Source organism: Haliotis rubra, unplaced genomic scaffold (genome assembly GCF_003918875.1).
Source record: "Haliotis rubra isolate DU_JTF1 unplaced genomic scaffold, ASM391887v1 Scf646, whole genome shotgun sequence".
NCBI classification, from domain to species: domain Eukaryota; kingdom Metazoa; phylum Mollusca; class Gastropoda; order Lepetellida; family Haliotidae; genus Haliotis; species Haliotis rubra.
Genome location: NW_025767353.1, coordinates 338,488 through 364,792, shown reverse-complemented (window position 1 = coordinate 364,792; position 26,305 = coordinate 338,488). Strand labels below are relative to the sequence as shown.

At 39.1% G+C, this 26,305-nt stretch overlaps 1 protein-coding gene across 5 annotated transcripts in view; it reads right to left on the bottom strand.

Moving 5' to 3' along the window:
* Positions 1–26,305, bottom strand: part of LOC124256979 (nucleolysin TIAR-like) — a 223,072-nt gene that overhangs the window by 169,851 nt on the left and 26,916 nt on the right. For all 5 annotated transcript variants that reach the window (XM_046690940.1, XM_046690945.1, XM_046690937.1 and 2 more), the window contains one exon: positions 17,204–17,299. In XM_046690940.1, the coding sequence (XP_046546896.1) occupies positions 17,204–17,299 (96 nt within the window). The remainder of the gene's footprint in view (positions 1–17,203; positions 17,300–26,305) is intronic.

Here is a 26,305-nt window from a genome sequence, read left to right as displayed (position 1 = left end):
CTTCAAATCGACGAGCGAACACTCTAACCACTAGGCTACCTTACCAGATCATCACTGGAGGACAAAGTCTGTAGTCACAGTGACACAGTTCACCAAATGAGCATGGTTCTGCTGCCGACATATCAAACCATTTTAATGGGATTCTAGCCGACTATCATCAGATCCTTCGACTGAAGAAAAAAACCTTGTAAGTGAGCCAACAAACTGATCCCTCTGATATGAGGGTTTCTTATTCTAACCAACTCTTCATCGCTGGAAAAAAACAAGTTCACTTTGTTTTATTACACTTCCTTATTCCACCACACCGCTGCAGCACTTGAGAAAGGTTAAAAGCACCTGCCTTTAAGCAGCAGCACCAATCTATCCAGCTCTCACCTCCATCACTGCATGTGACAGATTACCTGTTAACATGTAAATATAAGCCTTCACCAGAATGGTATGCAAATTAGATATGTGTCATTCATAGGCCTAATACCACTGTGTATTCATCATAGTTCAAAGCAACCTTGTGATATTTGAGCAAGCATTTTGATCCATTTTCTCTTTTATCCTTGCCATGGAAATATATTTTTGATCAATTATTTTGGCATTCTCCTCAATCTTTTTTTGTCCACTGGTTTGTGTTTGAAGCCTTCGAAAAACGTAATTACGATCAAGAAATACAATAACACGATACAAGATGTGTTGATTCTTCTCTTGTATGTAAACAGAACACCAAAACGTGCTGATTTTCAAGGTGATCCACAAAATAATCTATACTGATGGTTTGCTAGAATGTATAATGCTCTTGTGCACATTTATACCACTGACAGCATCCCCTACAAAGCCCATTCATAATTGATACATATCATGACACGAGACAACATCAAACAGCAAACACCTGTAACTGATTGAGTACGTGTGTTGTCAGTTTTTGTCTGTCTTTTGATGTCATTTTCACATTATTGAACTTGATACCAACTTCATGTTTTATACCCAAACATCAATAATTAACATTACCAGTTATAATAAAATCGAATCAAGGCACTGAATATCAATTTTTCAAAAATAAAAAAAGATTACGAGGAAGGTTTTGTAGATCATGATTCACTGAGACATATAAATGAATGAGTTTAGTTTTACGCAGCTTTTAGCAATGTTCTGGCAATATCATGGCGGGGGGACACCAGAGATGGGCTTCACACATTGTACCCATGTGGGGAAATCGATCCTGGGTCTTCGGCGTGATGAGCGAAAGCCTTAACCTCTAGACTACCCCACCCCCCTGTGGCAGATACAGTTTTTTTTAAGGTGAGGTGAGGTGAAATTGGGTTTAATGTCGTGCTTGAGAATATTTTGCTCATATGACGACGTGCATGCGTGTGTATGTGTATGTGCGGCTGCTGTACTAGCCCAGATTTAAGCTGGTTTTATAGTGCTAGCCCACTGAGATACCATGCCGCAGTGAAGCATGAATACCCCACTCAGACACATTATACTGCCTCCGAGCCGACCAGTCCTTGTTGTACCCATTAATGCCTAGCGCCAGGCAGGGACCAACAAGTACCATATTTTACGTCTTTTGGTAAGACGCGGTCGGGGATCGAACCCGCGACCTTCCGCTCTCCGGGCGGACTCTCTAACCACTACACCACAGAGGCAGTTGTTTTTTTAAGGAGTTTTATGACAAATTATTATAAGGTTTTCAATGGAGGCTTAAGAGAAACCCCTAAGATTCAGACCAGTTGGTCTTGGTGTGTACTGGATGGAAGGAAAATGAGCTAAGTTGATTCATACACCAAATTGTAATATCTCAAATAGAACTTTTTCAATATTACAGGTCCTCAACTGCTGCAAAACTGAAGCTTCTTCAGGACATGTCCGACATGATCATCCAGCCTTGCTGCCCTCTATTGTTCAAATAATCTGATGGCATGAAATGAAACAGATTACAAATTTTTCAGGACAGTTTGCAAAGTGTGATCCGTTATTGAGTGTGGGATGTTTTATAAACACCAGTAATTTCACCATCCTGTGGGAGACTTGTCAAGCCCAGCACCGACGAGCTTGGATCTTGTTACTGGTGGCGATCGTGGAAATTTACTGGTCCTGTTCATTTCCTTTGAATGTCATATGCAGATGCAACACTATGGCTGGGTTCTGCTTGGAACTGATGGCAAGCTTTGTGCACTAGAATGGAACCACTGCTTTGGGAGTCCCTGCCTCAGCCTCGAAGTTTTTGTCCCATGTCTTGTACAGCAACTTTAGCTTAATGAAGGATGTCTTTGTCTCTACAATTGGACTTCTGCCTGCTTGATGCAGGTCAAATTGTTAGTATCCAGCATTCACTTTAATTGTTACTGTAATTGAAAATATTGAAGTATAATCTCCAATGTGAATCGATGGATGCTTGCATTGAAGAATTTTCGCTTCGCTAGTGAGTTAATTGATAACCTGATTGCATTTATTGAAAAGCTATGAATCAAGATTTTTTTTCATAAAAAAAACTCAATAACACCCTTTCACATACGAATGACTTAACATGCGTATATATTGACAAAGAAGAATTATCAGTATTAATTGATTTATAAATAATTTAGAAAAACTCCTATGGACCCCTATTTCGGTTGAATTCTTGCAAAAAGAGCAAAGTATGCATTTGTTCGGATTGAATGCTTAATGACAAGATCATGCAGCCAAGTCATATGATACCCAGTTAATCATGTATTTGTAATGCTGCCAATCCTCTTAAAAGACTTAACTGAATTTCATCAAGAGTTGGGCTCCTCATAAAGTATTTAAGATGTATTCAGTGGTCGTGACTTGCTTCTCCAGGGTGTTCTGCTACATGGTCAGTTCGCGCCTTGTTGCCCCATGTCAGCTCTTTAATGCCAGCAACCACAATGTTCATTAAGCTGAAATTGTGTGAGGAGAAGCCGCCCGATAGCACTTAATAATTTACAAGTCGATCGTCTTTGAGGCACAGTTTCAGTGGCCAAGCACATTAGTTGCCATCAAATGTCTATGGCTAGAGTTGATCACACCTACCTTTAGCCTTCACGTGTTTACACAAAATAAATGAGTGAATTGATTAGTACATCCACATTCAATTGATTATGATACTGGTGACACCTTTGTTTCTGCGTATTCATAACTGGACATTGACAAACACGACACCAGTTGGAATTGTTTTTCAAGGCACATGTAATGCTTAAGTAAACTCCTTTATGTAATTGTCTAGACCAGGCTATCAACTCTAAATGTCAACTGGGTCAACAAATTACTGAATAGATCAACACCAGTATCAACTGAATGCCGTAAAGATCGAAGAGATCAACACCAAATATCAACCGAGCAAGCCATAGATTCAACAGAGTGAGTGAGTGAGCCATAATTTTCGCTTCTCTGGTGCTTAATCCAGGCACTATGAAGGTGTGAGCTTACAACTGTATTAAAACCAAACCAAGTTGAAATCCATTTTATAAATTATTTAACATTCACATTTACAAACTGTATTACTGGACCTTTGAAATGATACACAACATGTAGAAGCAAAGATTGTTACAAGCTGATATTGTCCCCGATGAACGTTGGCTTCATCTGTCAGCCCATAGTTGGGACACGCAGTAAAAGCTTCTGGTTGATTGGTGTTGAAGGAGTAGGAAAACTCCCTTAAAGTATTTAAGCTTGAAAGAAACACTTCAAAGACACATACAATATATAATACATGCTGTGAATGACCCGCAAAGACAGACTGAGAACTCTCTCAAATACATACTATGTGTATGAGCACAAAGTTGAAAGAGAATGTTGATTTTATTCAGATTTTATTGTGTTAGAATTGCTGAACAGTTCATCATGGGGAGCAAGTGTGCCCATAGGGTAACAGGTTCGCTCATCAGAGTCATCTAGCTTAACTGGGATTAGAGCCTTAACAATCTTTCAGATGTGCTGTACAATATATGCAGAAGCCCCGAGATAGATTGTATACACAAGAGCAGAGTTATTCATTGCTGGATTTGTTGAGAGAGATCATCTGGCTCCCGATATTGACTCCACATATGACAGAACAAGTGGATACAAAACACACAATCTTTTCAATTTTCTCCATACTGTGTATCAACAGATGATTCAAATGTTGATGCCAAACAAAAGTCAGGCTGAGTTATTTGTATAATGCCACTCTGAACTGTATTCAAGTTGTAGGAACCCTTAATTTGGGTAACATGACTGTCATACTCCTGTAAGAGTGAGTGAGTGAGTGAGTTTAGTTTTACGCGGCACTCAGCAATATCCAAGCTATATGGCAGCGGTCTGTAAATAATCGAATCTGGACCAGACAATCCAGTGATCAACAGCATGAGCATCGATCTGCGCAATTGGGCTCTTGTAAGAGGGGTACACAAAGTCCAGGATCTAGAGTACCAGTTGTACCACTATCATTTTGGTGGAAGCTATGGTGGCTGAGTGGGTTAGATGGCTAACATTGCATGCTGGGAATTAGGTGCCTGACCCGGATGGGACTCAACCCAACCCATGGCCAGGATATCCTGACAACTATTAGCGAATCCAAATTCTGGGATTTCACAGAAGTGAAGGAAACTGGTTTGATCACTGGTATACTTTCAGCAATATTTCAGTGATATCACAGATGGAGACACAGAAGTGAGGCTGTGAATATTCAGATCACTAGTATGCTTTCAGCTATATTTCAGTGATATCACAGAAACGAGCTTCACACCATGTACCTTTGCTGAAATTTTGAACACGGTCTTTGGTGTGATGAGTGAACACTTTACCAACTAGACTAGAGGGCCTAGATTTTCGAAGTTCTCTTAACGCTAAGGTAGTTGTAAGTTAATGTTAAGGTATGGCACTTACGACTATCTTAGAGCTAAGAGAGCTTCGAAAATCTAGGCCCAGCCCTCATTTTACAGAAGAACAGTTCAGATGTAAATATCTCCTGTATCTGCTTAAAATCGAAATAGGAAATTCATACCATGGACTTACTTTCTCATTTGGACATTCTGATACAGCTTAATATTGCTCCCTATAGCCCACAACCCTATTCACTCACTCAAAATGATGAAACGGACTTGTTCTGTTACAATTACATTAATCATACAAAAAATGGTCTTTCACGCCATGAGAACCCTCTCAAAGCACTATTTCCTGTGAGATTTTCAAAAAAAAGTTTTCAGTGTTCCAATATGTTCCAGCACATATGTACAATTAATTACTCCCATCTATTATGACTTCTACATTTTTTCCATTTTCCGCTTAACGTTTCCCCAAGGTAGTGATCTATTCTTTGACGTTGATAAGTAATTGGTTGCAGTAACGCAGGGTCTCATGGGACAAGGGGAGGAAACTCTTGTTGGTGCTATTGCCCACACATTCAACGCTACATGAAGTAATTTAACTGAATCAACCACAATTATTTATCAACAATGCATATTCACCCAAATCCTGATGATTTTAGGGAATAAAATTATATACTGACTCTAATAAGAAAATGCACTGTTTTCTCATCAACTCAGATATAAGGTCTCATATTGAACTGAAAATCATCATCAAATCTCATCACATGATAAGAAAACTCTTATACTGTGCATGGTGAGTGAGTAAGTGAGTGAGAGTGAGATAGAGAAACAGAGAGAGAGAGAGAGAGAGAGAGAGAGAGAGGGGGTAAGAGGGTGAGGAGGGAGGAAAGCCTCAAAGGATCACTAAATGAGCGACTACAACAGGAAGGACTCGTGTTAGAACGTGAAGGGTCACTTCTTTGGACAGTATTCCAGTTACATCACGGTGCACCAGGAAATAACAAGAATGGGATTCAAACCTTGGACTTCTGCATGATCAATAAATGCTTTCATCAAATGGCTTCTCAAATGTCCCTACCCTGTTGAAACCAGATGCCACAGACACAATAAGGCTTCAAAAGTAATCATCACAATTAATCAAAATAACAAGCAGTAATGAAAATAACTAACAACAAATTTAATAATAATAATAATGCTAATTTTTGCGCCTAGAATCCAACACGATGTTGGTCTCTGGCGTTACATGATTACCCTGATGGAATTGTACTTTCACAGCTGCTACTAAACGCTAAGTGCGACCGTATAGGTCCGTACATCCGCTTTTCAGGTACCCATTTTGAACAGTTGGGTGGACACTGAGTGCAATGTGGACGAAGTGCCTTGCCCAGGGACACAACACAGTATGAGACCAAGGTCACAAAGTTTGGTGTCTCCACCGGGATTCGAAACCCGGGCCTTTGACGTGAGAGGCCAGGTAGCTAACCACTACACCACCGTGCTCCAAATTTGAACGACTCACTTAGAAAACTTAAACTTAAAACATTTTTCATCCAGTGAATACAGACTGTGGCAAACTTTGTTGAAAGTTGCACCAAGCAATTTTCCAAGAAAACGACAATACCCTGTAATTACAATAACCTGGGCCTGACGATCCTGTGATTTATATTGCGAGGGCAACACAGTTGGGTGAAACGACATGCACTCAAGTGAGTCAAAGGGTCTGCTACCCGATTTATTTAACTGATTCTTACGACCAACATAAGTTGCTGGGAGCCAGTTAGACTACACAGGAAAGTAATAAGCTACTCTTTTTGTTGTCGACTAGTCGAAGAGCTTTTGAGAGGAGAACAAAGTTTCTGTTGACTGAGGAGACACTAGATATTTTCAACCTGACACGACAACGAGAACAAGACCTCTCTGCCGTCATGGTTTCGATCAGCATCAACAGTAGAAGCCGCCCTCAAACAAAACCTTGCGCTGGCATTGCCATTCATCTCGATTATCACTGCCTTCAGTAGGTTGTCAATCCAAGATTCCTTCCTGTGACACTCAAGTCAAACTTAATTTGAGTGATAATCCAGTTTGTTTTCTACTAAGAGTGTTATCCATCACTCAATTACACATGAGCAAAAAAATCAAACCATACGAATGCATAGCATAGCCGCGAACCTGTTAAACGTGGATATAGTGCACTCTCTCCTTACATCATTACCCATAAAGGTTAAGACGTGTTGACACTCTTAACCATAAATTAGATGTAAGTGTATATTCGGCGCCTACTTATCCAAGACTTGAATCCAAAAATCATTCATACATACATACATTGCAATCTTCTTGAATAAACATGAGTTTATATACGAAGCGAGAAAAATCCTGAATAAACAAATAAAGCAAACGATATTAACCCAGTTAGGTCACTGATGAGCATTAGAAAATGGATTCCATAACGCAGTCAGTATGATAACTTCGCGCCGGAGCGGCACATCATGACCAAGGCGGACATACATTCTGAGGTTCCCAGGTGGCTGGGCTACACATACTAATGTCGACATTATCTCAAGACGTCTTCTCTCCTGGGACCTAGGCCTGAAGAACAATCTCTCCCTAACACCATTGCCTGCCTCGGAATCAAAGTGCTTGTTCAACCAATCAAAATTTCTCCTGTGTGTCCATTTTTGTTGCAGATAATTTGACAGAATTCTCATCTTTTACTGCTAGTGACTGCGCATCAGCTGCGTATTAACTCAATCACAAAATACGATCACATCGCTGAATAAATTCGGTAAAAGCCCACAGATACATACTAAATGCCACGACTTCTGTGCTGGTATTGGGTGGGAGGAAGCCTGTAAGTGGCCAAGGCATGATCTGCCACATATTAGACAGTCTCCAACGAGTAACAAAGACTGGTTTGATATAATTTACAACATGGCGTATGAAGATTTTTCTTATCGTCCCTACCAACACAAACACTCTGATCTGTAAAAATTTCACAAGTAACTTTAAACATTCTCCACCACTGTCTCAATGTGTTCTTTTAATTGGTTTGTCATTGGATAACGAACAAACCAAAGGTCACAAACACTATTTAAACCCAACAAAGAACTCACTACAGTTTAACTAAATGCTTGTCGTTCATTCACTGAAAGAAACAATGTTTTTCACACACAAAAAACCCTTAAACGAGAAACAAACTTTTTACATAAGTGTCTTAAATGCATTTTAAAAGACATCAGACCAAATCACATGAACTAACAAGGTACAGAATTCAAATTATTCTTCAGTTATTTGTAATTTATTATTTGATCACGACTAATCTTTTAGACTTTTATTGAAGTCTTTAGCCGACTCTTGAAATTGCCTTCATTTCAAACATTTTAAAGCAAAGAGCACTTTTTCTTCCACAGAAACACTCAACTCAAAGGGAAATAACCACAGCATTTCAACCTCAACACTAGGCGTAATATTCCCATTATTGATTTCATAACATTTCCAGGATGCTTTCTCCATATAGCAACAGATAGCAGAAAAACAGTACTAAGTATTTGGTTCCAAGACCAAAGTCAGGGCTTTCCCCGTTTAAGATCAAAGATCATGATGGCTTTTTATGCCTTCTCCACTTGACAGTTGACAAATAACTTGGAGTGGTTGTGCGAACATGATACTTTCAATAAGGGGTGAAGGAAATGCATAATCGGCTAGAGTGTCACTTTGTTACCGACGATGGGTCATTATCAATTAATGCACTTCAACATAAACAATCAAAGCGATGGATCTTTTCTATCACATTAGCGTATTATTTTCAGCACGATTCAGCAAATACCTGTAACTAGGTATTGGATAAATGCAACTAGGTATTGGATACAAGGCCGTTGAGAAAAAGAAACATCGGCAGTACCGATCAATGCAGGTGTGTTTCTGTTGATTGAGCTGGTCAATGCACTGATGATCCCCTAATGGACTTGCATTCACTATCACCTTTCGATCTTGTTGAACAATGGTTGCTCACATTACCATACAGGGAAGGCAATCTTGTTTCGCTTTGAAAAGTATGGACTGTAGTTGTCCCAGTTATTAATATTTATTTTGGTCAATTAAGATAACCTAATGTTTGAATATGTGGATATAATAATCTCCTGATGAACAATAACTTACATCCTTGATGAACCCAGAGTATTTTGACACAGATGCTCAACAATATTCCATCTATATGATGACTAGGGCTGTGCAATATAACCAGTTTACAAGTATATACCAGTTCAGGCATGAAAACGATAAGTGTTGCGATACGCTGATAGAAAACCGGTATTTTGACATGCATTTGGAAAATTTTGTAACACTCGGAAATCTTCGGATATGTCCGTTTTTTAAATTGTTCCTTTCCTCGTTTCATTTGTGCCAAACATTTTTTAAATTTTTATTTTGTCATGATTAAAAGTTTTTATTAAAGCCTAATCAAGCATAGTGATTTTGTTGTGTTTTTGCTTTGTAAATCAAGCATTAACTCGATGAGAAGTAGTTTGTTTTTAAAATTCTTGCAAACATATCGCAATATATGCTTTCGCATCGCAATATATCGCAATATGAAAATTCTCTGCAATACCCACCCCTAATGACTGATAAAAACTGAGTCTGCACCAGACAACCCAGTGATTAAAGTTACAAAAAGCGATTTACACAACGGGGATACAACAACATACATCAAACAAGGCATCTACCTTGGCCACTTGATCCTGTCTTAAAATATTTCGGGATGACAGGCCAAGGATACCAGGGATGAACCTGGGATTCAAACCAATGATCAGGGCAAAGGGACACAACTCTGCACACTCTTACTCACCATACAGGATATTATATTGACAACTGACTGACTGAGTTTAGTTTTACGCTGCTTTTAGCAATATTCCAGCAACATCACGGCGGAGGACACCTGAAATGGGCTTCACACATTGTACCCATGTGGGGATTCGAACCCGGGTCTTCAGCGTGACGAGCGGACACTTTAACCACTAGGCTACCCAACCGCCCCTTATATTGACAAGATATGCATGGTTGGATCATCATATAAAGAGTAAGTCATATCTGTTGCTTCACAGGCTTGATTTTTTAATACTCTGGTTATACTTAGAATCATTTAACCTGTGAGGTTGGTGTGTTTCTTAAAATGACAGTGTCATATTATATTTGGCTTTATATAAATTATCAGAAGGATATCAAGATTGGTCAAAACATGTTGATCCTAAGTTTCATCAATACAGTTAATACATCAACAGATAGATACATCAAGAGCACAATCTTACAATAACTAAAATTTTCTAGTCTCTTAATTGTCTAAGATTTTTAATCACATAATTTAACCAAGAATATTACAAGTACAAGTCTAACATCACTTTATTTTGTACAGCAGTCGTTTGAAGGATACAGCTCTATTTCCTTTTGCCTTGAAGGCAGCGTATTGGTTGTTAATGCTCTAATCCAGCATGCCAGGCATTAGTGTGTTTGTGTTTGCATGATCTAAGCTCAGGGACAAACATCAAGCTAATACAATAAATACTGATTAGAATAGGGAGACAGCAGTAGGATAAAGCTATAGTGATTTCCGTTAATGGAGGGGATATTTGGACGAGGTGAACAACCGTCCCGACCAGTAGCAAGAAGACCTCCATTGATATGTGACAAGTTGGTTTGTATGCGTCTGAGTGGAGGTACAATCCAGACTCCAGTCATTGCCCAGTTGTTAGACTAGGACTTCCGCGGTGGCCGCGGTCCAACTACCAACACGCATGCGGTGCTTGACAGGATATCCTGCCTAGGACGCCGTCATTGGATTTGAGGTGATGATGAGACATTCTGCCAGATGAAGCCGAGCTTGGCGCTTCCTTTGATTCAATTTCATCGATGAATGCATCCTAGAGTAATTGATTTTTACCTCTACCATGCATATTGGGTTGAGCCTCTATAAGGCTGTGCTCAAAGGGAGGTAACTCTAGCCTAAAGCATCTATAACCCACCTCTGTGAACTATACATGGACACAAGAACAGATGTTAGTATTGATTCCGTATGTTAATCTTGATTTTAATGCCTCCATAAAAGACATTTATCAGCTTGTAAAATATTATGTATAGCAAGGCAATCAAAATATTTTGCCCAAGGCTGCATTCATATTTTTAAAATTTATGCTTTTCCATAAATCCTATTAAAGCACGGTATATAAAAATCCTTATCAATAAAAACAGCAATGAAAGAACTGGCTACATTGGAAAACATACATTTCCAAGCAAACAGGAAATAAAATGTCATCAAATATTTTCCACTGCAATATTTCTAAATAGCCAACACATGCAATATACTTCCTCATGGCGGAAACAAAATACTTCTCTAACCAAATAGAATGTTGAACAAAAACTCTCAATGCAAGCTGATATTCCTGACCAAAATATTATCAAAACGCTTTTCAAGTGAGTGCGGAGGAAAAGCAGAGGGAAGTCGACTCTGGTATCTGTACTTCCTGAGGATAAAGGTTACAACACAACTTTGATAAGAGACTGACATTAGGCTTTCGATTTCACAAAGTTCAGGCAAGATCTGGCTGCTTTTCACTCCACTCTTCACTGGCAAAGCAGCTTGATTGACCAGCTCAATTCAGCATCCCCCCATTGAAGGCCGTGGCCCACTGACTGGCAGTGATGTCGTGGCCGAGACAGATATTTTAACGCACGTTTCACAGCAAATGACAGAGCTGCAGCATTAAGGACATATTCTGTCAGATTGACGTTGGCCCTTCGCGCCCCGCCAACCCCGTGTCTTTCCAGCTCGCTTGATTCCTCGCAGTGACAGTTGACAGAACACACTATTACCCGAGCTATTGTTAGAAAACACATTATTGATTATTGTAAGTGAATTATTCCTCATGTCTTCATGGCTACAAACACCTCATGGATTAAAAGACAAACGCATTGAGCGCCTAAAACCAGAAACATCTGCGAAGCCACTACTGAGCTGTCATTCTTGTCCCTTCCGATATCTCGTACCTGATCAATCGTAATACAATAACTGTTTCATTGGGCTCTAATGTTATTCACCAAAGTTGTTTATCCTCACTATTACACAAAACATTACCCAGACCGGCATATTGTTTCACAGCTTTTGAATCTGCCTGTGCCTCAGTCAATTTATTTTGAATAACAATTGAATGATGCTGAAAATATTCTCCCAAATCTTAAGATCTTCTGATCATACAAAGCCTCTCTGCTTGTCCCAAGGAGGGCATAGTGTATAGATTTGTGTAAATATATTTAAATAGAAAACACACTGGTGGGAAAACTCAATATCTTGGTGACAAGAATGCTACTTCAGAGGTTATACTCAACATTAAAGTTGATATGAGATAATACATTGCAGTAATACATGTCCCCCTCTTTATATTCATTCCTTTGGCACTTGGTTTGCAAAATAGCCCTAATAACACTGTTGGAAAACCCAGCTGATGACTCACAGATCCATTACAACCATGGAATCTTACTTATTGCAAAACAAAGGCTGTAATAGTTAAGATACTCTGTGGAATTTCATCACTGTAACCATGGAAACAGACACATTTTTACCCTTAAATTTTCATGTCAAAGGCACATGGTTGAAAATTGCCAACACAAATTAACTATTTTCTCACACATGATGAGAATAACCTTCAAGTTTATACCATGTAAAATGTCAAAATAAAATATTCAAAATTTTCAACAAAAGGGATCTAAACGATGCAGTGAATGGGAATCGATGCCTTCAACAAGCTCTGCATCACCCTTTTGCACACAGTGATTAATGGGAGATAATCTGCCAGGCTCACAATCAGCAAGCATAGAAATGGGAATTCTCAAGCTTTGGAGAACAGAGTAGAAAAGAGGCCTCATGGAAGAAGATCCCACAAATTTGACTCATTTCTGAAACCATTAACGTACAGGCACAGCTCATGTCCGACCAGCTTCAAGCAAATCTTATTACATGATTTCGTTTTGCATAACAACACGTTTTGGAATCCTCTCTTGTAGGATGATACTTCCTTTCATCTTCATTACCATCAACAGAAGCGGCACATGGTTGCAATAGTGAAGTGGTGATACAAACACACTGCTAGTCCTTATCTGGGACAACTTCCCAATGCTGGAATACACTGTAGTCCTATGGAAAAATTTCATCACTGCACATTTGGTTTCATGTACAAGACTACTGCAAGTTTAATGGATTCTGATCAACACGTTTTTTCTACGGCTGCTGGTTGATTCGATAGTGGTGTTACAATACGAAAACATCGTAATGTTTTTTTTCATAATATAAGTCTCACAATACAATACATCGACTTACCACACCAGCATCACAATAGATACGATTCATTACATTATTATAGTCTGTTTGGCTCAAAAGCGGACCGATGAATTGCAATCTAACTCGAAAACTAATAAACATAACATACTCAATGAAACGCTGATCATAATCAAAACATCATACCAACTCTGTGAGGTTTTTGCAGAATTTTTGTCCTAAATATAATAAAGTTGTTTAACAAACTATCATTAAAATACTGACACAGTTCAATGTTTGTTACGAGGGAGGAGTGCAGAGAAAGGGACAGCCAGGTGTTCGAGAAGCACGTTCACAGACAAAGTTATTTATTCATTAACCTGTGCTGTGCCGTCTCCATCCGTTCTCGAACACCTGGCTGTCCCTTTCTCTGCACTCCTCCCTCGTAACAAATAGTGAACTGTGTCAATATTTTAATGATAGATTGTTAAACAACTTTTTTAATTTTTAGGACAAAAATTCTGAAAAAAACTCAAAGAGTTGGTATGATGTTTTGATTATGATCAGCGTTTCATTGAGTATTTTATGTTTATTAGTTTTCGAGTTAGATAGCAATTCATCGGTCCGCTTTTGAGCCAAACGGACTAGAGTTTTATTGACGTACAAATATGCAAGTAGTATAAGAAACTGTTCAATAACCAGTTTATGCGGATTGTCTAGTTTTTCCTGGTTTGCTATAAACAACAAACTCTGCACTGTGCCCCAAGCTTATGTATCTCACTTAAAATGTACCATCTTTGCTGAAGCAATATAAAATAAGGGTTGTGATTCGCCTACAAATACGGACAGTACTGTATTAGAATATGAATTATATCGCACCCATATCTGGTGCTCTTGAACTCCCCTTGAGTGGTGTCTAGTCAGCACCAATCACTGTTGTTTCTGAGAACACTAATTGAGTGAGTGAGTATGGTTTTATGCCGCTTTTAGCAATATTCCAGCAATATCATGGCGGGGACACCAGAAATGGGCTTCACATATTATACCAATGTGGGGAATCGAACCTGGGTCTTCAGTGTGACGAGTGGACGCTTTAACCATTAGGCTACCCCACTGTCCCAATATAGTCTTGAGTACTACAGGCATAACGATTATCGAGACTGCAATAGGATATATATCCTGATGATATAAGTGCAATACGATTCATATCCCAATACAATACTTATATTTCAAAGGTGAATTTTCTGTAGCAAAGATGGTATATTATATGAAGTAAGTGAGATAAGTTTTACGTCACTGTTAGCAATATTCCAGCAATATCATGGCGGCATATTATATGGAAGAAACATAAGCTTGGGGCGCTGTGCATACTAGTACCAAGACTAAACAACAATTCTCCTCACCTAGACGCCAATGGCTTAGATTACAGTCACAGTGTCACTGCCAAAGTAATAACTACATTTCCTGGCCAAATAAATGACACCTCATCTACCACAACATATTATTTTCCTTATTCATTTCCTCTAAAGTCAGAATGACAAAGACTTACACATTCATTCTCCTCCCCACCAAATATCTATATCCGAATCCTTGGTGGAAAATGACCAATTGAGGGGGCTATTTTTGTACCTTAACTAGAAGAAATTAAATAACTTCTCCTTTGATCAATTATTAACCCATGTTCCACTTTGTGCCTTAACCCAAACACTGACAGGTTCAGAGAATAATGTAAGTTTAGACAGTCCAAACCAAATTAAACGGAGAACACAAGAGTTTGATAGTGATTCCTTCAGGAAGCCAGACATGGCATTCTGTCTGTTCTCTTAGCTGGGTCAGTAGCCACTGAAGTCAGTGGACATCACCAGACTCGTCTACAGTGGGGCACCCAGCATTCTGTTACAACTCAGATGTCCTGTTTGAGCCTATGCAATGTACACAACTGATACAAGGGTTGTAAGATAAAATGTCATAATTAAATAAACGTGCGCATTTTAGCGATTCTGAAACCTGATTGGTTGGTGAAAGAATGATGACATCTGTGTTGTTTCAGAAAGTCATTTTTGGTTTTAGGTGCAAGGAGTTAGTCATACCATTGCTTGTCGTGTTTAATGTGCCAGGAAAGCTGAAAATGACCCAGGTCTTTGACATTTGCCACTTGGTGAAACTCACGACGGAGAGCACTGACAAATCTAGAAATGTATTCTAGGTGAAATTCGGATTCAAACTAGTGATCATAGGTTTCTGGCCCCCAAGGGGCACAACTCTACACAACTTACAATAGTGAGTGAGTATGGTTTTACGCTGCTTTCAGCAATATTCCAGCAATATCACAGCAGGGGACACCAGAAATGAGCTTCACACACTGTACCCATGTGGGGAATCGAAACCGCCACTTACAATAAGGGAGTTGTGTTTGTATAGTGTATGTGCTTGAAGAAAACCGAACGCCTAAATTGACATAGGTCTTTGAAGCTTACTTTGGTAAACAAGCACAGGTTTGGTGCCAACAAACCACAAATCATACCATGGTGAATATGGACTTCAGTCCATAATCCTAACATGGCCAAAGAAGAGAATTTCAACAACCTGTCAAATGTGTTACTAACAGGTTTGTTTCTGTTGCATTGTCAGTGAGCGAGTCCCTCTAGTTATGCCACTTTGTCAGCAATCTTCACCAAACAGTTAATTGTTGAGCCTGAAGTGACGCAGGTCCTGACATATTTCAAACTATGGTGAAACCATGAGCAGGGATGTGGCTGTATCAAACAGTTCTAATGACGGAGAATCTAGGTTGGAAAGCATCATCAGATGTTGGACAACTGAAGGATGATACCTAGTGGGTATGCTTGATGCTTGTTAGATCACCAACACAAAATGTCTCCTCACCAGATACCAACCCCAGCCCTTAGAGATAGTAGTCATTTGGTAAACCGATACCACATCTTCATAACATGGCTATCTATTTCCATTGATAATAGTGCTTCTCTGGCTTTCGTTATATTTTCATAACTTAATGAGTTTACGCTTGATGACCACATTGGACCAACATAATGGGGACTCGAACCCAGGTCTTCAGCGTGATGAACGGACACTTTAACCACTTGGATACCCACCCCACTGCCCCATAATAACCATATAAAATATATCTTACATTCAGGTATCATGTTCATACAAACTTTCTTTAATGCCTCTGTGTACAACATTAAACACTATCGAATCAATAACAAAGAAGAGCAAGGAGAATATGATAACCTACCAAAGACCTGTGTCTCACATTCAAACCTGTGTACACATAATATTTGCTTTTCTTGAAACATTTTGCTACTTAAACAAAATATGTATTATTCATTTAGAAAATCAGTAAACTAATCACTGTCACCATTGCCTCAATGGCCAAGTTAAATCACATATACTATTTTCCTAATGACACACAAATGTTATTGTTGCTGAAAAAGAACCATTAGTAATTTTTGCTCCAGGCAAATTTTGACATTTCTGTATCACAGATATGGAAACCTACATCATCCGATAGGAGAATTTTATTACAATAGCGGTTTAGACAGCTATATCATTAGCAGACAAAAAGACTCAAAACAAATTCATTTCCATAATTCGGAAAATCTTTTCTCAAAGACCATGCAACTTTGGTCTATTATATTTCAGTTCCAGATGTGTCTGAAAACTCAAAATAATCTAACAGAAGAAAACATGTGTCACAACTGAAAGGAAGATTAAGAACACAAGTGTCAAAGAGCATTTTTTTCTGAACATCAAAAAATAATCAACTGATTACAACATCCACCTGAAATAATGCTGTCATTCCACACCTCAATTCTAAGTTTTTATTTCACCTGTACGCACAATACAACTTGTACAGTGTACACTGGTACAAAAGAAAATCAAAACATATGAAAATTGTCACATTAAATGGACAATCCTGAAAATAATTGTTCATGACACTGAAAAGGAAGAGCTTGATTAAAATCTAGCCATTCAAATTCATGTACTGAAAATGAAAACCGTAACGCATGTACGTACTGCAATGAGAATACGTCTTATCAAAAAGATCAAGCATGGCAATTAATACATTAATATTTCTACTTACTCGTCCCATGCAGTTCCGCTTGTTCATTGCCGCTAACGCAGACGCTGCTGCGCTGTGCTCGTAGAATTCTACGAACGCATAAGGGTCATTTCCAGGCTGCAAAAGATACAAAAACATCAATGAAGATCAGGAAAATAATTTCTCAGACACAATCAAATATATGTCTACTGCCAAAAAAATCCATACACTCACCTACCTAAATACACGGAATTGCAGTGCGATACCCTCAAGCAAGGACAATGTTGACTCTTTAAAGTCAGCCACAATGCCAGACCAATTGGGCAAGATCTGAACCTGCACCACATCTAATCAGCCGATTACCTGCGGTTCTAGTGCGAGTTTCAAGACCTCCATTTGCTAAACGGATTGGGCATGTGTACCATCGAATGGGGACGTAGACGAGAATCCTAGCATAGGAATAACGGCAGGGACAATTTGATTTGTCTTGATTGGCAAGATTGTTGTGTCAGCTAACAACCTATTTAGCCTCTCCTGACAGCCAGCCCATCACTAAGAAGCTCAGTCCCGATTTGTGCTGACATTTCTCTTACAACATAAATCTTTATTAACTTTACCAAGCTTACGACACTTGCAATAAGTATACGAGTTAGGCAAAACATTGAAAATGGAGAAGACATTTTTCAGCATCTTCAGCCCACATCCTAGCCTATGGCTGCTGCTCCAGTGATGCTTCAATGTACCTCTCTGTTACAGCAAGACTTAATCAATGCTAAGTTAAGGTATTTCAGTCACATGTGTATGATGATAGTGTTTCGGACTGGTGTGGGAGGAAAGCTTATACTGTCTTGGTCTTGAGACATTTCCCTCATTATGAGTGAGTGAGTTTAGTTTTACGCAGTTTTAGCAATATTCCAGCAATATCACAGCTGGGGGGACCGCCTCCGTGGTGTAGTGGTTAGAGCGTCCGCCCGGAGAGTGGAAGGTCGCGGGTTGATCCCCGAACGCGTCATACCAAAAGACGTTAAAATATGGTACTTGTTGGTCCCTGCCTGGAGCTCGGCATTAATGGGTACAACAAGGACTGGTCGGCTTGGAGTCAGTATAATGTGTCTGAGTGGGGTATTGATGCTTCACTGTGGCATGGTATCTCAGTGGGCTAGTACAAGCAGCCGCACATACACACGCATGCACGTGTCATATGAGCGAAATATTCTCAAGCACGACGTTAAACCCAATTTCACATCACCTCTGGGGACCCCACAAATGGGCTTCACACAATGTACAAACCCGGGTCTTCGTCATGACAAATGAACGCTTTAACCAACAAACTACAGATGGCATTCGACAAGTAGATCAACATCACACTATTCAAATTACAAAATATATCAGGCTTGCTGTTATATTTCAGTGATTTTCCTGAAACAAAAAATGTGAAAAACATTTATGTAATACAGTGACAAGGAAGTTATTTGGGCAATTTGACCTTCGTTCATTTTCAAGACACCGGCAATCTGGAATGCTGTATTTGATCAGTTCATCACTGGATTGATAGATCCTTTTTTGGATATTCGGGTGTGAGTGTACGTGTCTAATTACATGCACTGACTGTCAGTCTTTGTTCACAATTTTTCATAGTAAGAATTGTATAACTATTTAAGAAATATATCGAGGACTGTATTAGTTCAGGTGAAGTTTAAGTAAATCAGGTCACATAACCTATTGGATTGGCATGAGGGCTCAAAACCCCAGGTTAATAATCAGTGACAAGCAGGGTTAAACAGTCAAGGGACGTAACTCAGCCCATCGGTAGACCTACTCTTCCACAAAACATTTCTGAGAAGTATCAGACACTTTGGACAATGTGAAACTTGTTTCCAGTGCAGTCAGCAAACATAACACTTACCCCCGATCTAAGAAACTGAATGACTGAGTTTGGTTTTACGCCGCTTTTAGCAATATTCCAGCAACATCACGCTTTTCAGCAATATTCCAGCAATGCTTTAACCACTAGGCTACACCACTAATCGCCCGATCTAAGAAAGAGCAACTTCTGAACAAACAATTTACTAGTTGACAACACAAGAAATATACAACTGGTTAGTTGAAAACTCATCAATATCCCAATAATGGCATACTGATTATGTCTACCAAATATGTATATAGAGATATTGAACCTCAGGTCTTTCATTCTCTATGGTTGGATGGAAATGCGAAGCCAATGCTTTAAACCACTAGGCTACCCCACCACCCCTATGTCAAACTTCTGGAAGAAAAATATTTTATTCAGAGTCCAAAACTACCAAAAGGCAACAAACAATTTGGTGACTAGTTGACAAATTTGCACACCACCAATTCCAGGCTACAATTGTTGCCATGGACAACTGGGATCTTGTTTTGGTGAAGAAATTGAACAGTTTTAGAAAAAGTATGATTCAACTTGCTCTGTCCAGTGATGTGGATGGTGGGTTTTAGAGTGGTTTGATCCCCCCCGTAAAAGGTGTATATGATTCAAGCTCTGTCCAGTGAGTGGAAAAAGGTGTATCTCAAAAGGAGGTACTTTCAGTTTACAGGCTTCCCTAATACAGATGATGAATTGCTGACTACATTGTCAAACAATATTCCTTCAGTTATTGGATGCACTGAAGCCTACGACTTGCGCACGAAGGGGCCAAGCTATTCAACAACTGTGAAGGTATTGTCAGCCATCAAAAGGCTCCCTCAGGGTTTGGCAACAGCATTTTAATCGGAGAACCCTTCAATTCTTTTATATCAAAACATTAGCATCGTGACAAGGACCATACGCTTGTCATCCCGAACATTCAAAGACAAAGAAAAGTGTTTCATTTTTCTTTGGCAGTTCCACTTTAGCATCTGAGACTCAATGAACCAATGGTTGAGAGGTGCCTTGATTCCCAGATTAATCAAATCATGCAAACCTGGTTCAATTTTATTACACAAAACACTTCAAATTTCAGTGAAACGATTGTCTAAACGTCATGATTTCTCAGTTAAAAACAAAAACTTTTATCATCATGATTATTGGAAGTTGGGTCAGGATGATTTCAATTTCAACCAACTGCTAGCAGACTATTCCAATCCAACCAGACTGACTCCTGCAACACTTGCATACTTTCTGCTACTGGGAGTGTTTTTCTGAATTTCTACAATTTGAAATTTATATGACCTTTCAAAGATATCATTCTGTGTTTGGTTAACATAAAACGCTATGTGGCAGAAATTGTGAGGGTTTTTTCCCATCTTATTGACATTATTTGACTGTTAAACAATAAGCAGAACACGTAATTCTTTTACGTCATTACCTGAGGGAGCAGAAACAACTTTTGTTTGACATGTGCTTTTATGTTTCTCAGTGGAATCGTGTTTTTGCAAAAGTGCTGATAAACATTTTCTGGACTTTGGTATTAAAACGCTATCCATAAATCTTATTAGGCATACTCCTATGAGAGTAGGTGGATGGCTTTTTACATTATTGTGCCAATCTTTCAGTTGTATCTAAACACTTCAAGTCAAACAGTCTGAAGTTATCAAATTGCATAGTTTCGTCTGATTCAAGTGTCAGCGTATGGCTGAGTGTAAACTGCAGAAAGATATGACAATAGACTCTGAGAAAGTCGAATAAACAATGCTATGGCACAGGTGCCGCCAACTATCAGTGGTTGGTTGGTTTGGATGGTTGTTTAACGCCGCAGTCAGCAATATTCCAGTTATATGTCGACCGAAGTATGGGTAAGTATTGTTGTATACCAGTAATACCATGAGCATGAATATACATACACTAACCATTTCGGGAAACAAACAAGCTTTGGCATCCAAAATTTGAAATTAAAAAAGAAGTTTAATCCATAAAAATATCTTGGACATCAATGTACAACTTCTAAATGCCACTGAAAGACATCAAGCTTTGGCATGTTGAGAGAAACACTTGGGCTACCACTTCCTTAACAAAAGATTTTTCAGAGACTGATAAACATACAACCAATTGGTACATATATCATATCTATGTGGGGTGGTGGGGTAGCCTAGTGGTAAAAGTGTTGACCTGTCACTCTGAAAGACCCAGGTTCGATTCCCCACATGGGTTCAATGTGTGAAGCCGATTTCTGGCATCCCGTGATATTGCTGGAATATTGCTAAAAGCGGCATAAATCCATACTCACTCACTCATATCTATGTTGCTGTTCAAAACAGCTGTGAGAAATTGAATAACAAATAGGTCTTTATCTGCTCAGTGTACATAATATTATGTCAAGTCCGCTCAACTGTTCCAGGGGAGATAACTCCTTCATGAACATATGTGCAAGTTGGAATGTGTGAATAAGATTGCACAGGATTTAATATTACCTAGAAATGTGCTTTAATTATAGCATGGTATGTCAGCTTGATGTGGGAAGAGTGAGTGAGTTTGGTTTTACGCCACTGTTAGCAAGATTCCAGCAATACCACGGTGGGTGACACCACAAATGGGCTTCACACATTGTACCCATGTAGGGAATCGAACCAGGGTCTTCAGCATGACCAGCAAACGCTTTAACCACTAGGCTACCCCACCGCCCAGATGTGGGAAGAAAGTGCCAAAGAGATTCAGGTCTTTGTCACTTAGTAAAAGAAAGCTCACAACCCAAGAAAGATGGCCAGGGTGAACAAAAAACTACAACCCATGACTACAGGTTTCTATAAATTCCTAGTGGAATCATTTCAGCATTGTGTGAGTAAGTGAGTGAGGTTAGTTTTACGCAGCTTTTAGCAATATTCCAGCAATATCACCGGCGGGGTACACCAGAAATGGGCTTCACACATTGTACTCATGGGGAATCAAGCCCGGGTCTTCGCCATGACGAGCAAACGCTTTAACCACTAGGCTACCCCACCGCCCCTTTCAGCACTGTGAATTACAGTGCCTGAGACAATTGTTCTATGCATCCAAACTTAATCTGAAGAGATTCATATAGAAAACTATTGTCACTGTAATTAGCTCAAGGCTCAAGGAAGTAAATATTGATGAATAGAGCATCGGGGGAATTCTCAAAATCTTTATTGTTCATAGAAATGGAAGTGTAGCCTGTGTGTCTGAGTCAGTCTGACTTATACTCAAATGTATCCTGAATGCCAATAGAAGATCATTTTTACTTGATGACCTGATAATTTGCCACTATTCAGGTGTGGAAACTTCATGCTTGTCGTAAGAGGTGACTGACGGGATCGGGTGGTCAGGTTTGCTGACTTGGTTGACACATCATCGTATCCCAATTGCAAAGATTGATGCTCATGTTGTTGATCACTGGATTGTCTGGTCCAGACTCGAATATTTACAGACCGCCTGCCATACAGCTGTAATATATGTGGCGTTAAACAACAAACCAACCAACCAACATATACTTTCGACTACTGTAGCCAAATAGATCCAGTATTTGTCAATAACACCTTAGGGCAAGTTCAATTCCATACAAGGATAAATATCCCAAGTCCTGGTATCCTCTTCATGATATTGCCACAGGCTCCTCCCTGTTACAGGACCAACCACGGCAGCATCACAATGAGATGTACAACAATGTCAATGTCTATTTACAGCCCTTCTCAGCAGTGTTCACCAGCAGGGCTCTATGTATATAAGATAATGGTACCATCAATCAAACACCAACAGGGCTGTCTTTAGCCAGGTCCATTATCAATACAGTGTGTAATTTCCGTACAAAACTGTGAATCAATCACATTGCGACTTTCCTGAACCCCATAAAAACATACATGCAATTTTCCTCATCCTGTGTCAAAATGGAAATGTCCGAACCCTGCTCCAAGCTTCCAATGAGACTCTGACGAGATGATTCCGTCACCATGTTTACAACACTCTCACTCCTGCGGATTCGTAATGTTGTTGTAATACACTGGAGACCAACCCATTACACAGTACTTGCTGTTTGACTGGCTAAAACAACATGGTTGAAGGGACTTGTGAGACAACCCATTACACAGTACTTGCTGTTTGACTGGCTAAAACAACATGGTTTAAGGGACTTGTGAGACAACCCATTACACAGTACTTGCTGTTTGACTGGCTAAAACAACACGGTTTAAGGGACTTGTGAGACAACCCATTACACAGTACTTGCTGTTTGACTGGCTAAAACAACACGGTTTAAGGGACTTGTGAGATAACCCATTACACAGTACTTGCTGTTTGACTGGCTAAAACAACAGGGTTTAAGGGACTTGTGAGATAACCCATTACACAGTACTTGCTGTTTGACTGGCTAAAACAACAGGGTTTAAGGGACTTGTGAGATAACCCATTACACAGTACTTGCTGTTTGACTGGCTAAAACAACACGGTTTAAGGGACTTGTGAGATAACCCATTACACAGTACTTGCTGTTTGACTGGCTAAAACAACAGGGTTTAAGGGACTTGTGAGATAACCCATTACACAGTACTTACTTTGTTTGACTAAAAACAACAGGGTTTAAGGGACTTGTGAGATAACCCATTACACAGTACTTGCTGTTTGACTGGCTAAAACAACAGGGTTTAAGGGACTTGTGAGATATCCCATACACAGTACTTGCAACTGGCTAAAACAACCTTTTAAGGGACTTGTGACATTGACGTACATGATACTGGCTAAAAACATATTAAACTATACTCTTGACAATTTTCATTTGTCCAGATGATCACTAAGGGGACTGAATATTAACTTACAATGTCACTAGCAAAGAAATGCCTCAGTTTGTTCGTAGTCAAATGAGCTACTTCAATTTATTTCAGGTTGTATTGGTTTAGGTCCAGGAGGTAAATAGTGTCACTAGCAAAGAAATGGTTTGTTAGAGTAGCAAATGAGCTACTAATTTATTTCTGTTTAATACATTACAGATGAATACATTACAGATGACCCAGTTCTCATCTATTCACTTAGAAGTCCATTAACATGGTATCCAGGATCCATTATTACAACAGTGTTGCATCCAGGAATTTGGGATTAAGGGGGACATCCCCCTTAACTGTTACAAGAGAGGGGGAACCTGACACCAAGCAGGGGGATCACATATTGACTGAAGATAAAGAATTTACTGCAATGCTGATGTCTTCATAACAATGATGGTGAAAAACCCGATTTGGGTATTTGTTATGAAAAGAGAAAGAATGATGAAACTGGTTTGGTTTAACAAACGGAAGAGTTTATCAACACGATTCGAGGTCTTGTCTATATATTTACCAAAGACGCTTTTAATTTGCGATATGTAAATGCGTCCATGAGTACGTTATGTACGTTAATAGAGGGAGTCCCGCAATCGCGCAGCCTGGAAGCAACTCTGTACTCTGTACTCTGGCTTGCTATCAATACAGAACAATAATACTTTTCTTGATTATCAATAAATATTTATAAATAAATAAAAGTAACTGAGCAAAAATGAACAAAGAAAGCCTCAAAGAGATTACCATAGTAGCGAGGACATTTCTGAGTTTGGAAAAGAACAAACAAAATTAACAATCGATAGCAACATGTTATTTTCAATCTAAATTTCTACACCAAATAATTTAATTTTCATATCGATAATCATCTGTAATTCTTCCTATCAACAATATTTCAATGATTGGTCTTTTCAGCCAGCCCTAATTTTTATTTGCAGCCTTAAAATGTGGATTGTATATAAGTGGCAACAGCATGGTTCAATTCACAGACAGTTACAATAAGGTGAATGCCAAACACAGAAATCACATTTAGTAAAAGTCAAGAAAAAATGACACTTGACATGTTTAGAAAATCATTTTCTTCAAAAAAGATCATTTTGCAACAATCGTCAAAAAAATATTATTTGTTTATTAGTTTGGTTTGAAACCACATTCAATTTCACACCAAAATGATTGCATAACACAAATATGATGGCTGTTCCGGAGAACATGTGTTTTGTTTCTGAAACACGAACATTCGTGCAAACGCTATTTACTTCGTGGAAGTTTTAACTGCATGAAACACGTGGACTTTAACTTGCACAAGGTTTCTTCAATGGCAGTTTTGAATAGAGTTGTGGACTGGAGCACCCCCTTAAATTAGTATTAGAACTTCACTGGCTCGTATATTTGTTACATTCAAATTAGTGAGTGAGTGAGTGTTTAGTTTTACGCCGCTTTTAGCAATATTCCAGCAATATCACGGCAAGAGACACCTGAAATGGGCTTCACACATTTTACCCATGTGGGGAATCGAACCCGGGTTTTCGGCGTGACGAGCTAACGCTTTAACCACTTGGCTACCCCACCGCCCCCCCAATTCAAATTAGAACTCGCCAGTTGATAGGTTGCATTTGCAATGCCTATCGTTAGTATTTCCTTGCAGTCACAATAGGGCTATAACCAGGGGTGGAAATAACCCATTGCCCGACGTCCGAGTCCAGTCAGGCAAGCAAATTTGTACATCACAATGCACTGGTGTCCAGTTGACTTTCCAATGTTAATGATGTTGTTTATTTAAGAAATCAACAAGAAAACGGACGGTATAGTGGGAAAAGTATCAGGGCAAGTGATTTTACATGTGCCACTGTACCAGAGTACACCAGCAATTTTAAAGTTATTTCCACCCCTGATAACATTGTGAACAATGTACCAACTGTATACATTTGTGTCAAACAAAAATAGAATTAAAGTGAATATAGATCAGTCACAGTGTTGAGAGTTTAACTTATAGAAAACTGCGTAACAATGGTGGTCAGTAAATATTCAAGCTGGGACCAGACATTCCAGTGATTTCATCAATCTACACAACTGGGATACAATGACATTATAAAAATCTGAAGGCCTGGCCACCCAACTCCCTTTGGCGCCTCGAAGACCAGGATTACTTGCTGAAGACCAATTCTAATTAACAGACACAATTTCAAATAATCTGTTTCTTTATTCATTGAAATGTATTTTTTTATTGGCATATTTGAATCCCTAGGGTCAGGGCTGAACATTACTATAACTGCCCCATGGCCCACTTGAAACAATACACATTTTTATCCCTGGATGGTCATTGTGTTTATTCATTAACACAGTCCACATATTTCAGCGTAATGTTTTTAAAACGGATGTTGGGACACTATTTAACCTTTTGGTCATTAATATCTCGTAAACCCGAGTTCTGATTCA